This window comes from Ptychodera flava, chromosome 19 (assembly GCF_041260155.1).
Source record: "Ptychodera flava strain L36383 chromosome 19, AS_Pfla_20210202, whole genome shotgun sequence".
Classification (NCBI taxonomy): Eukaryota; Metazoa; Hemichordata; class Enteropneusta; family Ptychoderidae; genus Ptychodera; species Ptychodera flava.
Genome location: NC_091946.1, coordinates 20,812,097 through 20,823,468, shown reverse-complemented (window position 1 = coordinate 20,823,468; position 11,372 = coordinate 20,812,097). Strand labels below are relative to the sequence as shown.

The 11,372-nt window shown below is 39.0% G+C and overlaps 1 protein-coding gene across 3 annotated transcripts in view; it reads right to left on the bottom strand.

Moving 5' to 3' along the window:
• Positions 1-649: 649 nt before the first annotated feature.
• The window catches only part of LOC139118862 (2-acylglycerol O-acyltransferase 1-like), a 28,310-nt gene continuing 17,587 nt past the window's right edge, over positions 650-11,372 (bottom strand). For all 3 annotated transcript variants that reach the window (XM_070682378.1, XM_070682379.1, XM_070682380.1), the window contains 4 exons: positions 7,280-7,778; positions 6,618-6,792; positions 6,158-6,357; positions 650-4,161 (listed from right to left, as the gene is read on the bottom strand). In XM_070682378.1, the coding sequence (XP_070538479.1) occupies positions 4,007-4,161; positions 6,158-6,357; positions 6,618-6,792; positions 7,280-7,769 (1,020 nt within the window). In that variant the 5' untranslated portion in view covers positions 7,770-7,778 and the 3' untranslated portion in view covers positions 650-4,006. The remainder of the gene's footprint in view (positions 4,162-6,157; positions 6,358-6,617; positions 6,793-7,279; positions 7,779-11,372) is intronic.

The following is an 11,372-nucleotide window of genomic DNA, read 5'->3' as shown; positions in this document are numbered from 1 at the left end:
TGGTAAATAATATCTGACATACCGTTACTGTGAGGAAGTGTCAATTTATTTGTGTATGAACGAATACTATCTTCATTTTAAAGAGCGGTATTAGGATATATCGCGTCTCGACTCCCGCAAAGTGCACGGTGCGCTGTCGCCCTAATATTTATGTGCATCATACCCCAAACGTGCTGCTTCAGAGATGTCTTTCATCATCGATCCCAACTTATTTACACCAAGAGGTGAGTTACAGACCCCCACTTTATCTGTGTATCAAAATTCGGTCTTCGGTCTTTGAAACAAAGTGGACTGTTTCGGTCTTTCTCGAGGGTCTATGGTTTAGATAGGTACGTTCAAATGCACCGACAGGGCAATTTTCGAAAATGCTGGTTTAGGGGCCCGTTTTAGCACTGCTATCAGTGCTAAAACAGTATTTTAGCATCGGTGGAATGAGCTCTCGTCCAATCAGAATGGCGCATGGTAGCATGATATAATGCCATAATATCATTTTTCTATTTCTTTGCAAGTCTCAGCTTATACTTACATTATGTATTTCTTCGTTATTATAAGAGTATTTGACTTTGTATTAGAAGTTTAGAACTACACTTGGAAGAATGGTTTTGGCAGACGGTATCCCGCCCAGCGACAAAACGACTCGTACAGGAAGCATTGTAAAGGTTAAGTTTTATTCAGGAAAATGCTAGCACATATTGTGCTAAAAAGAAGATATATGGCTGCTTATATTTACATTCAATAAATTTATTTGTTGTTGTTATTTTGATTTTTTTCTGGGTAATTTTTACAACTTTATGCGTTCAATTACAACAGGTACAGAATCTAGCAGACCACATTGTGTTCTCTATGTGAGATTATCATCAATGGCATCGGCGTAAATTGGCAATTGCACAAACCGATAATTCTGAGTCAGGTTTAATCTATGTGCCCTCGACTTATTAACCTGGCATTGCACAATCATATCAGAGCTACAGAACAGTAAGAAAACAATATAGGCCTAAACAAAAAGTCAATCAATCAATCAAACAAAAAAACAAACAAAACTATTATAATCGTTACGTTGATAGCAATTAACCAATTAGTACGCAATTAATTGATACCAATTAACATACAGTGAAAATAACACACACTAGATCTGCAGCCGATGACCGCTCGTTTTCTAGAAATTAAACAAACACCACAAAAAGCATAGATGTGTTGTTCAAATTGATGCTACACCTTTTTATCCCTCTCGTCTCATTTCAATTTAGGGGTGGCACATTAGACCTAGGGAAGAGGCAGTCAATAGCAGAGGGGTATATCCTATAGGTACTTGGTATCTAAGAATAGGATACATCCCTCTACAGTCGACATGGGACCAAAAATGTGCGGAGCAAAAATTGCAAAAATATTTACAGCTATGCTGTTTTTGCTTTTGTTTTTGAAATATATATTCGCAGGAAAGTATGTAAATTTTGGGAAAATGGCATCATTTTACAAGTGGTATAGCCACAAAGTGATGACGCCAAATCGCCGGACATAAAGCACAGTGTAAGATGCCTTGTAATTGTGGCACGGTGTATTGTGTACGGTGATTTGACGTCATCAGTTTGTGGCTATACCACTTCTAAAATGCTGCCGGGAAAATAAGTAAGGGTCACATATTGAATGTTTGACAAATTTGATGTGTTGGGTATTGCGTGGAATACTGTGCATACCCCCTTCCCCGCCCACTGTTCTTTAAGTTGATCTATATGTAAACACATTAAAGCCGCATGGCTATGATTTGTTTTGCAATTTTCACCTATTGCACATGTTTTTTTGTTTTTGACCACATCTTTCGATAATCGTTTCGTCCACGATAGATAAATGTCACCATCTTCATTATATACCCAACAATGGATATGGAATAATTTTCGACCATGAAGCAAAGAAAATTTATCGAAGCCAGAGGTTCCGGAAAAATAAAGTGCGTACCAATGTACTTCCAATACACGAGCTATTAAATCCACAACCACCTCCATCCTAAACTTTTACTCTTCACTCTGAAATATGCCGTGGAAAATCAGGTATGAATTAAATGATATTATGAGATCCAAATGGCTACTCTAATTTCAGCACAGTGTCTTCTTCTGAATGTTTTAATATGGAACAACCTTGCTGAAAATCTGACAATATTTGTAGTTGTCAGAGTGGAAATCTATGAGTGCTGGATATCGATGACAAACAAATGGAATATTCCATTAAGACATTCGATGAAAAATACTATCCAACTGTTTGTGACAGGTATTTGCCATTATTCTATTTAAAGGGCGATAAAGGACTAAAGACTATGGGCTGATTGACTCTAAATTCTGAAAAATAGCACTGAGGAATATTGACTGGTGAACATGACTTCGAAGGCAGGTACATGGCGTCTCACAAAGCTTGAAAATGAAAACGACGAGTTCGCGCCAGTTTGCCTTCGGATCAGGAGCATTTGTGACCGACAAATATTTCTAAAACATCTTTTCTCTGACGGCAATGTAGATAGCTGCCACGACTGGCCATTTGAATGCGCAACTAGCTAGGAGCATGCGCACTCGGTTCAAGATGGCCGATGCCACTTCAGAGTCAAAAATATTAGTTGCCAAAATTCAAAAAAAGTGCTTGTCACCAGAAAAAGCTGCCCATTAGCTGTATCTGTTGGCATTTTTTCAATAAGATAGTTTGTAATCAAATGCATTTTATTTAAAATGCTTACCGAAGTGTGACCACACAACATATTTCAAACATTAGCGACGAAAGTAGGCCTACAAATAACATTTTAACAACTTAATAATTTTCGACTTGCAAGTAAAATATAGCCGCCGCGAGCAAGTACACAGAAACTGTGAACTTTGAATCAAATTAATCTCCAAAGATTGGGTGGTATTTATTGACAAGCAAAATGCAAAATGATTCGGCTAATGAGGATCTGATTGCGACTAGACGAGTGAGAAGTAACTGCGATTTACTACAGATAGTATTTATATATATTTCTGTATTCTTACCATCCATTTTACCTCTCTGTAAGTCTGATGGATTAGATATTTCTTATCGAATTAATTTATCTGGAATAGATAGCAAACGTTTCATCCTGAGAGTGAGGAGGCAGGTGTTGTTGTAAAAATAAACTTGCCAGTTCATCATTAAACAAATAAACAAGAGAAATACAAAACAAAATATGCACATTGCTGGACCCAGAATCTCTAAAAGGTACATGGATGTTGTAAATAGGCATACCAATATTTTTCAGTGTATATGGAAAGTAAATTGTCATGCGGGTTCTCTTGGTTGGGCTACCTACACTACGTCAAACCACAGTCCCTCCACACACGGGACTGTAGTCAAACCTGGAAGCTTTTCTTGTAAAATTCAAAGTTGCATCGTCATACAAAAACAAGCATGAACGTATCCACACACACACACACACACAAGCGTGCACACGCCCTCAGCTTGTTGAACATCACATCAAAAAGTTAACGGTGAAAAAAATTAGGGAGCTGAGTAAAATAGCTTAGCAATATCTTACACAGAGAAAAATAAAATCAACCTATTCATACGTTGCGGATAATGAAAAATGGGCCAGAAATCAAAGCAGGAACACATAATTATAACGATTAAATGTGACCGTTTAAGCTCGTTAATTAAATTGCACATCCACATCGTCCTTCACCTCGTGTCAGCCATCTTAGATTTGATGTGTCATCAAGTTCATGATTCGTTCTCGCTTCCAACGACATAACCTATTATTATTCGTATCCGTATATGGTATTTGTTTCGGCGACACAAACATAGGATACAATAGGCAACGATACAATTACTGCATGATAATGACCGATTGTTTTCTTAAAATGGGCAACCGATGTTAAAACTGTCAAAACCACCTGTATTTGACCTTTGAACTTGTCAAGCAGGGGTGCCCACCCCAGTTATCTGCAACGTTTATCCAGTTAATGACGCGGGCATTTGACCCTTATAGCAACTCAGTGAGCATCATAAAGCTACCTCAAATGTATATAAGCTCCTTCTCGGCGTAATCCTCGAACTGGACTTTGTATTCATCAAAAAGGTCTTTCAACTTTTGCATGTACAGGTCATGCAACGCGTTCACCTGCTCGTCGGTGGGTTCTGGAACCTTCTCCACAGGGATGGGACTTCCAACTGAAGAAGAGAAGAAACGAGATAGAAACAGATCACTTTTAGGCATTGTAAAGAATATCTTAAAGTTCAGAAACCTCGCACAGCTGAAAAAAATGATATGTTGTCCAATTGCGTAAACAAGACACACGTGGAACATGCATATATAAAATAACGCGCCTACCTGCACGCTAGCGTTAGAGGGATTGAAATACATTGACTACACATTTCGGAACGTCGAATAAAGATAATTGCACTAGCACGCAAGCGCGTCTTTATTTGCTGTCGAGGTCGCTACCTACGCACGCGCCGAGCCGCTCTTATACAGAGGACAGTCGTTTATAGCGATGATTTATTGGGAATCGCATTGTGTTCTGAATTCGGATAGAGAGTATGTTGCTGACTTCATGCAGTTTCAGGTTTTAAATTTTACAAAGATTTCTCATTTACAAATTCTTTCTAGATTCTTCTGCAAAATCACCGAGCTAAGATGATGGTCTGACTATAGTTGGTGTTGGTTCGAGGCCACATTCTGTATCTTTCTGAACCGTGTCGCCGAATCAAAATAGGTACGAGGGCTGACGAAAGAGCATTCAGTGTAGGACTTCAGAACAATCGACGCTGATAACAAATCTGCCCCGGTACATTTCGACCAGGACAGTAAATGTTATCGTTCAGAGGTAAACAAACTTTGGACGAATTTAAAGATTTGAATACTTGGTCGATGTCCGGTGTCATGGCCCAATTTCGTAAACCTGGAGAGTCAGAAGTTTTGAAGTGTGAATGTAAATCCCAAAATGGCGACCCGTGTGTGCCAATAGTCAAATGATAGGGCTACGGTAACCTAATTGTGTGTTTTGTTGTTTGATTCTTGTAGTCTTGTTTGTCTGTTTTCATTTCATTATTTTTACAATAAACCAGAAGAGAAGGGAAAAAGAGGAACTAGGTTTTTTGTGTTACTGTTTGTGCATCATCAACAAAATACCGCAGCAACTGCGATAGAGGAACGAGATACCTAAAAAGCGACTGAAACTGACTCAGTATCTTTGAGTTGGCGATGTGAAACCACTCGTGCTAAACTTACAGCCTACTTATCGATTCCATCACACTCCGTAGATACTACAGGACATTGGCAGTGGAAGGGCATGCCTTTACGGATACGAAGAAAACTTTAAACTATGAATTTTTTGTGTTACCAAGTAAGAAATCAGTCTCATTAAAGGTAACTTTTGATGATTTTTTGGGTCTACTTTTGTTTTTAATGTCCACTACAGTTTCTTGTTCTACTTACAAAAGGACGTTGCTTCGCAAAGTATTCAGCTTGTCAACTCCGCCTGTACATGTATAGACGGCATTGTTTTTGTAAACAATTACAGTGCATTTTACCCATTATGGAGGCTGTGTTGACAAACACTCTAGTTGGTCTTTAAATATGCTTTGCGGAGTGGGACTATTGCAACTGACATACAAAATAAAAAATAAAAAAAATCATTGAAAGTTCAAGCTACTGGCCCTCTAAGATTGGGAATTCCGCCATTTATAATGTTCTGCAAGATTTCCTTCCACATAACCTCACACATAGACCTGTCTTCACGACCAGTACAAACCTGGCTCATGTTCTTTGGACTTTCAGCAAGACCTTGATCCTGACCTTGGTAATTACGGTAATCTAACATGCATCATGATGAATATGTTATATCAATGACCGCATTGAGGTTTGTTCAGTTCAGATATCACTCCACGACCGGTACAAACATGATGGTAATTTGAACTTTGACCTTGACCAGGCTGATAAGTTTGGTAAAACAACATACTATTTTACGCACTGCATGCTTCTCCTTGCCTAAATCATGGTCCTACGCTAAGGCTAGCTACGAACCTAAAATTTGATTTTTGCGAATAGATGAAGTTAATTGATGGCTCGTGTTATTGACTTATCTTGGAACATGCATCTTCAATCCAGCCTATATACTCAAATGTCTGGCCGTCTACTAGAGTGCATATATCTACTACTACTCACCAAAAGTGTTGATAGCTCGCCTGTGCGGCAGAAGTCCAAAATTATAGTTGAAAATTCCACGCCCGTGGAAGAATGGAATGGCAAAACCCATCCACTTTTGAAGGTAGTTCTGTATATTCCTGACGGTAGAGCCCTCCGGGTTGTCAACTTGTGTGTAGAGCTCCTCCTCTCCGAAGGAATACACGGGTACTAGGTGGGCACTAGATGTGAATAAGAACAGAAATTGGGCATCGTATTTCGTCGAACGGAATTCCTGAAAAAAACGGGCTACTAAAATGTGTAAGATTTCCTTTGCTTCTCTCTTCTATCGTAGTCAAATTCCCCATGCAAAAATTCGAATCCTTTTGAATGTTTACACAGTACTAAGCATTCAACAAATCTGTTCGATGCAACCAAAAGATCTAACAAACAAACAAACTGAAAGCGAAGTGAAAGAACGAACAAATAAACAGACACTCACCCGTGTTTGAGCGCCATCTTGCAGAAGCCCTTTCTTTTCTTTATCAGTACTTTACATTTGCCGGGAGTCGACTCAAGGGATTCTTTAGCTCCTCCGACCAGTATAATGGCTGCGTTACCCTTGCCATTTTCCTCAAGGATATAATGAATACTGTCCTTGCTTACGTCACAGCAACCTGTAAACGGAAGCGGTCACGGTCAGGGCCTACAGCCTGAAAAATTTGCACGATGATGACGATGTTGCAAATGCAGACCTAAGTACTGGAGTTTGGCAGGAAGGCTTTTGCTGTCTGTAGTTCAACTCACAGAAAATACACCTTCATAAATACTTACGAGTGTTATTGAAATCCACAAAATAATGAGGGGGCAGCTCCACACCTTGTTCGGAAGATTATCACCCATGACACTACGCGGAGGTATTGCATATGACATGTTCACATTTCAAACATTATGATAAAATTTCCAATAGTGAAGATGCCGATGATGATGATGATGATGATGATGATGATGATGATGATGATAACAAAATATAACAAAAACAACAATGTAAGCAACTAAGACAACATCAATAACAACACTGATGATTATAACAAAAACTAGTGATAAAAACACTATCATCATTAATATCATTATCGTTTTACTTTTTGAACATTTTTACATCACCTGGTAACATGTAGTAGTCATGTACAATCGGTAAACTCAACATAATTTTCATAATCAAAAGGTAGGGCTTGATTCCCGGAAATAGTTCACTAAAATTCGTCCCCTCGGTTCCAAAATGAGCGTAACTGCCGATACCCAGAATCCCGTGCGGGTGATACGCGAAGATGTAGTTGTTCGTGGGGTCGAGTGCGGAGGTCTTGAAGAGCTTGATGGGGAAGTAGTTGGCCAAGTGCTTCCACGTGTCCAAGTTGCGGAACCACGTTGCCCTGCGGCCTCCGCGACTGGGTGTCCGCCGATCGATGGCCAGCCAGGTCAGGTAGAGCAAAGCCAACCAGTAGTAGGAGGTAAACAGGAGGTAGAGTGTGAGCACAACGGTGAGGCTGCTCATGATGACCATCGCGAAGACAAAGTGAATGGCTGCCAGTGTCTCCATCCTCCGGTGGAAGGGGACGGCCAGCGGCGCAAAGTCGATGCCCAGGAATTTCGTCATGATGGCAGTCTGCGGGGAGAATAAAAGGGATGAGAGTTCAGCTCACTTGCGGAAAAGATTAAACGTTTGAAAGCATTATGGCTTCAAGAGTTGAAAAACACATTACCTGCAAGGGCTGCGTTGTTTTACAAAAAAATATTTTTACCAAACTATGGTGACCGTGAGATTTAATGTGATGACAGTTGCATTTAGATAATTTACGCCTAGAAATCGAAAGCCTTAAATGTTTGTTTTAACACGATCGGGACTAATTTGGGATAATTGGATCTCTTAATTGTTCAAATTTATCAAAAGTGATAGGTGTCATATAACTTAAAGTAGAGATATTACAAATTACTCATAAAAATAAGTGAATTGCAAAAAGGAAAAGTAGATGAGCTTACATTTGCTGATTAAACCAACATCACTACGATATCCAATTATCCCAAATTAGTTCCAACCGAGTTTCACGTTCTGCGCAAGGGAAATGTTTGCTTATATTCTGCGCAAGGAAAATCTATACCATTCTCTTTCATTATCAAGACTGACAATCAAGGAATCACCGGGGTCTAGTTTGAAGAGAAAAGATACGACAGGAAAATTACCCAAATGTAAAATTGAAAATGGCCACTATACTCTGTGTTATGTCTTTGGAGAAACATTAAATTCGATTTCCACAAGAACGAGAAGTTTGACATGATCCAAAGACTACAAACTTGGTCAACACAAGCAGTAGACTTGGAGAGCATTGCAATTGTGAATGTCGGAGTGTCCGAATTCGATTTTTGTAAAATCTGACTCGGGCCGAATCACAGACTTGTTTGATGTACATCTGAATTAAATGAAAGATGTGGTATTTTGGATGGATGGAGAGATACATAATACAACATGACGGATGTGACGTTGTGACGGTTTTTATTTTCAGTTACCCACTGTCCGAAATTTGTATAAAATCTGTTGGTATGAATGGGTTACTTGCACTCTGGAGGTAGCTACCTCCATGTACTGTACCCCGGTATGATTACCCCCACATGCGGGTAAACAGGACATGACGGGGCAGGGTGGGGTGCTGTTACTGTTTACGTAGAGCACGAATTTGAGCCAATGGATATTCTCCGATGATATTGCTTCATAAACAGTTGATTTTTTTAAGCGAATTGACTCCATTGAACACAGGAAAGTGAAAAAAACTCAAAAACACACATTTTTGAGCAAAACAAACACACGCAAACAGGTTTTGAAATATTCTTACAATTTTTATAATCTTCAATTGTCGAGCTACCCAAACATATACAACATATCGGGTTAAAGATTCATTTTAATGGTGAAAAAACAGGTTAAAGAAAAGTGTCTGCGAATGTGAGTCTCCCCCTTAAATTTTGAACTAGCTTTAAAGTGCTGGAAATTTATATTAGGAATTATTTCAAAATTATGCAACTTTGATATTGAGGTCTCTGAACAAAATATTGTGTTCACGGAGCCTTTCAATAATATTTCAAGCAAGGTAGATCGCTCTATTATACAGCTTTTGATTTTGTTAGGTAAATGGAGTATCCATAAGTATTGGACATCAGGATTTACTATCCCCATAGAAAATCTTGTTAAAAATGAAATGATGCTACGATTCATAATTGAAAAAAGTTTAACAAGTAATAATGACGATGTACAGTGTTTTCATCTAGGCTGCGCGATTGCACGATTCCCCCTCTTTGGTGTGCTGCGCGCCGCCAAGTGTACGTACGCCAAGGGGCGACACATCGCATCGCGCACTGCACTGAGCTGGCTGGAATGTCATATCAAATATCATGGGTGTCACACTTCGATGCTTTTGACCCATTATCGGCACCTGTTAATACTTTGGCAACAGGCATTGTATAGTGTAGCAAGAACATTTACATGAAAGGAACTAATTTTAGTTCGATTTTGATACTTTTTGTACTTTCCGTATGCTGATTTTGCATATGAAAGCATGTCAGCCCATTGAGAGTTACGTTCACAAAAGTTCATTGCCCTTGTCTCACTATCTCTGTACGATCGAGAACAGGAGACAAACTGAAGTTTTTGTGCAAAGTATGAATGTCCGTAACACTATGAAAATAATTCTGTAGCAAAAATTGACTCGGAAATTGGACTTTACTGTTACAGAAACGTTTTCAGTTCAGTGAATGGCATTGGCACGGAATTGCATGCAAGCTGTAGTGTCAATGGGCCCGGTTTTTGAATTCAGTGAACAAATATTGACTTATTTTTCGGGCAAATAAACCCTAAAGTTAACTGTTGATGACAACCAACATTTCTGTTTGTTATTTTCCCACTGTAAAATGACTGACAAAAAGCAATTTGTGCGAATCTGACATCGAGAAACTCCACATTCAAAACACGGCAGACAGAAACCTCCTAAGTTGTTCGTTTTAACTCTACTGAGTCTGCGCACAAGACTACAAGACCAGCTAGGTCACTAGCAAAATACGGCTAACTGGTTTGTATAGGGCAATCTTGATCCGAACTCTGCTGTGGTTAGGGATGATATAAGCACAGTAAAAACGTGACAAACAAATATATATTATTTTTTCAGAAGATAGGAAAGCATTCCTTTATAACTACTAAAGATTTTTCTTGCTTTGTGTAAGTACACACAGTTCAGTTAAAAATGAAAAAAATCCCTTGAAGGTTCATGTACAGTGGAAATGGCTAGCTGTTAACAAACATACAGAATATTGTAGCATACAAATTACGCTACGTTTTCAAGGAATATTAATGCTTACGAATATTAATGAGCCATCCGCCACTCTTCTAAGCTCTACATACATTCACAACAGAGATACTCAAATTTGTTGACTTTTGAAAACATCTTATATAGGATGGTGTTTGCAGCCAGCAGCTTGGATTGTGTAAGCAAGTGATTTATGTCTTGTAGTATGTGTATCACAAGTGACATCACTGCAACATTAAAACTTACGCGTAAAGCCGTGATTATATGCTTTAGTTAAATCCCCCCAAAATTTTAAAATCCCCCTCAAAAATTCCTGCAGAGGGGGACCAGTCCCCCCCCCCCCGGGCCCTGGTGTAGCATCCTAGATGAAACACTGGATGTAACATTTTTACAGAGGTTTGAGAAAATAATTAGACTGATGTAATGCATTTTCTTTTCCTTTCATTTTTGTTTTGTAATACTTTGTAAATAGTAGCTCGTTTAATAAAAGAGAAAAAAAAACAGTTGATTTTTTATACTCAGACAAGAATCATTAATGCACTTTGCAAAAACCGAATATAAATATTAAGGTATCTGAACATCAGATGTTGTCACTCGAACGTGGAGGGGGTGGTTATCTTCTGAACGGGGTGACATTGTTGTGTAGATGCGAATTGGTTAGTGACCGCACTCTCCAACTGCGATATAATTGGCAGGTGTATTGTTACATAAAGTAAGGTTGGCAGGTACATGGTATTATGTTTGCTACCTCAGTGGCAGATATATGTACAGACCACGTGTTTTCCGTGTGATCACGGCACAAATTGAACATTTAAAGCAATGACAGTCCTCAACCTGGTTATCGCATTAGTGGGTGTTGACATCGTTGACATTGTTTCCTATCAGTCGATTTGTTTACAGATAAAGCTGAC